Raw genomic sequence first — 3,476 nt, forward strand, 5'->3', positions numbered from 1 at the left:
ATGCCCCATGGGGTCTCCCTTTATTTGAATAAAGTAAAAGGACTCCTCTGTCTCCTTTTTGGACATAAACCTCTGGTGTGCATGGATTAATTTTCCTAACACAATCAGCTGAGAAGGTGGCACACTGAAAACAGAACTGACACTGACTGAAAATGAATCACAGAAATCAATAACCCTGAATGTTTGATTTACTATCAAATACATCCCACTCACCCAGCCCCACACAATCCTAATCCCACTGTTCCAAATTTGGATCCCACATCTCCCAATCTCCTTCCAACCCCATCTCACCCTGGAAGCTGTAGAATCGAGTAAGTTTGGCATGGGATTGAGTTTTTCTGAGGTGGGAACAAGCCATTTGGGGTGGGATTGAACCCTGTCAGGTAAATTTGAGTTGTTCTCAGTGGGATTGGAGTGGTTTTGAGGTGACAAACCAATTCCTCTTGGCTTCTGGAGTGCAAAGAGAGGTAGAAGAGAAAAAAATTAGAGCCAAAAAAAGGATAACCAGCCAGGTGTCTTCCCAACATGGACCACAGGGAATGTGGGTCACCAGGGCTATCATGCAGTGGGGGATGCAGTTGGAGCAGTGCACGAAGCTCTTCCTGCACTGGGGGCACTCGCAGGTCTTCCCTTACTGGTGCCTCAGTTGGTGTTGGGTCATGTGAGACCTCCATGAAAAGCTCTTCCCACACTGGGGACACTTGTGGGGCCTCTCCCCAGTGTGGATGCGCTGGTGTCTGACGAGGGTGCAGTTCCGTGTGAAGCCCTTCCCGCAGTCAGGGCAGCGGAAGGGCCTCTCCTCTGTGTGAATCCGCTGGAGCAAGAGGAGACTGGAGCTCGTGTAGAACCCCTTGCTGCATTTATCACACTCATAAGGCCTTTCCCCAGTGTGGGTCCTCTGGTGGCGGATCAGGTCCCAGCTCTGTATGAAGCTCATCCCACATACATCACACTCGTGGGGCCTCTCCCCGGTGTGGATGCGCCTGTGGCTGGTGAGGGTGGAGTTGTGCTTGAAGCCCTTCCCGCAGTCAGGGCAGCGGAAGGGCCTCTCCTCTGTGTGTGTCTGCTGATGTCCAAGGAGCTGGGAGCTGGCCAGAAACCCCATCCCACACTCAGAACACTTGTAGGGCCTCTCCCCAGTGTGGATCCTTTGGTGCACCGTCAGGTAACTACGGTGCCTGAAACATTTCCCACATTCCCCACACTTGTATGGCCGTTCCCCAGTGTGGATCTTCTGGTGGCGGATCAGGCTGGAGCTCTCCCTGAAGCTCATCCCACATTCCCCACACTCGTAAGGCCTCTCCCCAGTGTGGATCCTTTGGTGATAGATCAGGCTGGAGCTGTTCCTGAACCTCTTCCCACATTCCCCACACTCATGAGGCCTCTCCCCAGTGTGGATCCTCTTGTGTTCTATCAGCCCAGAGCTGCGGTTGAAGCTCTTCCCACATTCCCCACACTTGTAGGGCCGTTCGTCTGTGTGAATCCTCTGGTGGTGAAGCAGGTGGCACCGCCAGCTGAAGCTCTTCGCACATCCAAAGAACTTGTGGGGCTTCTCCCCATCAGGAAGCTGCTCATGGACCACCAGGTCTGAGCTCTGGCTCCATCTCTGGCCGCCTTCCTGGCACAGGGTGGCTCTTTCCTCCTCAGATCCTCGTGATCTGCTTTTGCAGTCTCTTCTCACCAGGAATCGCCAGGACTTTTCCTCCCCATTGGATTCCTGCACCGTGGAGCTGCTCAAAACGGCCTCTTCCACGAGGATCTGCCGTGGGGATTTGTCCTCCCTGGTCTCCATGCTCAGCTCCTTGTCTGGGGGAGGAAGGACAAGGAGAGGATGGGATTTGCCTCCGTGCCAGAGGGAAGGGGAAGGAGATCCCCTCAGTGCGTCCCCGGCAGGACGGCGTCGGCTGCAGGGTTCTCCTGCAGCCAGGGGCCATGCTGGGCTGGGAGATGGAGCAGGAGAGAGGGGGAAAGGGGCACTAACTTCCTCCTCACCTGCCTGGCTGTCCTGGGGCATCTTCCTCTTCCTCACAGCCTCCTCCTCCATCCTGTGAAGGGTTGGGAATAGGAAAGCCTGTTTTGGGGGAAAACAAGGGATGAGCATGTTGAGTTTAAAGGTCTCTCTGCCCAATTCCATCTCTAGAAGTCACTGGGCATCGGGGGACCATAAAAACAGGCAATTGGGAGTGAGTGGATCTACACTGAGGGCAACTGGGTGTGACTGGGAACATGATGAGAGGGACTGGGACTCTTCCAGGGGCACCTGGGATCATACTGGGATCACAGTGGGAACAGCTGCACCCATGCTGGGAAGAACTGGGATCACACTGAGGGTGACGGGAATCATACTGGGATTGACTGGGAGTGGCTGTGAGCAACTGGAATCATGCTGAGTGTGGAGTCCCTGCAGCCCCTTGCCATAATACCTAGGGCCTGGCCTTGGCAGGACAGATCATAGAGTCACCTGCCCAGCCTGAGACAGAGAACTTCCCAATGGGGCTCTGGACACGATGGTTTGCCTCAGTTTCTCCCCTCCCTGATTCCCCTGGCCCTTTGGTTTCTCCTTTCCTCTGTGTCTCCATTGGTTTGGGGTTCCCGGGGACTGGCCCCGTTTTCCCTAGAGGACACTGACCTTTCCTGCCCTTTGCTCTGCCCCCGTGCCTCGAGGTCTTTGGCTGCTGAAGCTCACACTGGAGCTGGAGACCGGCACACGTGCTCCCCTTTCCAATCTGGATTCCCCTTGGGCTTCTGGAAATAAACCTGGCTGGAATTGATCCAGTGCAAAGGCCTTCTGGCCTTTCTTTGCTGAGCTGCCCACGTGGCGTGTGTGCATGTGTGAGCTTGACTGCTTCGCCTGAGCTTCCCCAAGCGGCCTTTCCACCGCAGAGGCTTATCGGCTCTGGGCTTCAGCTCCACTCCCAAAAACCACAACGCAACACGCTTTGGCCGAAAATTACCCAAATGGGCCTAAAATCTCCAGGACCTGGACTGAGACCCAGACCAAGACCGGCACCGGAACCAGCACCGAGACTGGCACCGCTCCGGGACTGGGACCCAGACTGAGATTGGCACTGGGAGCACTCCGGGACCAAGACTGACACCGCTACCGGCACTGGGACCTGGACTGCGCTGAGGTCAAGACTGAGACCGGGACTGAAGCCAGCAAAGAAGGGCTCAAAAGTCACCAAAAACACCCCTCAAGAGACCAAAAAGTGGCAGAAAATTGCCCCAAAATGATCAAAAGCTGACTAGAAATGTACTCAAAATTACAAAAATGGCTCAAAATGACAGAAAATGGCCCAAAAAATGACCAAAAATCCCCTTTAAATGTACCCAAAAATGAGACAAAATTGCCCTAAATTACCCCATATGACAGAAAACACCACAAAAATGGCCAAAAATGGCCCAAAATTGACCAAAAATAACTCAAAAGTGGCAGGAAATACCCGCAGGATGGAGGAGAGCCAGGAGGGACACAG

General features: G+C 54.2%; 1 protein-coding gene across 1 annotated transcript; it reads right to left on the reverse strand.

Annotated features, from left to right (window-relative positions):
• Positions 1 to 710: 710 nt before the first annotated feature.
• LOC120747963 (zinc finger protein 239-like) lies at positions 711 to 1,759 on the reverse strand (the record flags this gene model as incomplete). The annotated part of the gene is made up of 1 exon (XM_058424401.1): positions 711 to 1,759. A coding segment is annotated over one exon (1,049 nt), but the record flags the coding sequence as incomplete, so codon positions are not given.
• Positions 1,760 to 3,476: the final 1,717 nt, after the last annotated feature.

This window comes from Hirundo rustica, unplaced genomic scaffold (genome assembly GCF_015227805.2).
Source record: "Hirundo rustica isolate bHirRus1 unplaced genomic scaffold, bHirRus1.pri.v3 scaffold_346_arrow_ctg1, whole genome shotgun sequence".
Classification (NCBI taxonomy): Eukaryota; Metazoa; Chordata; class Aves; order Passeriformes; family Hirundinidae; genus Hirundo; species Hirundo rustica.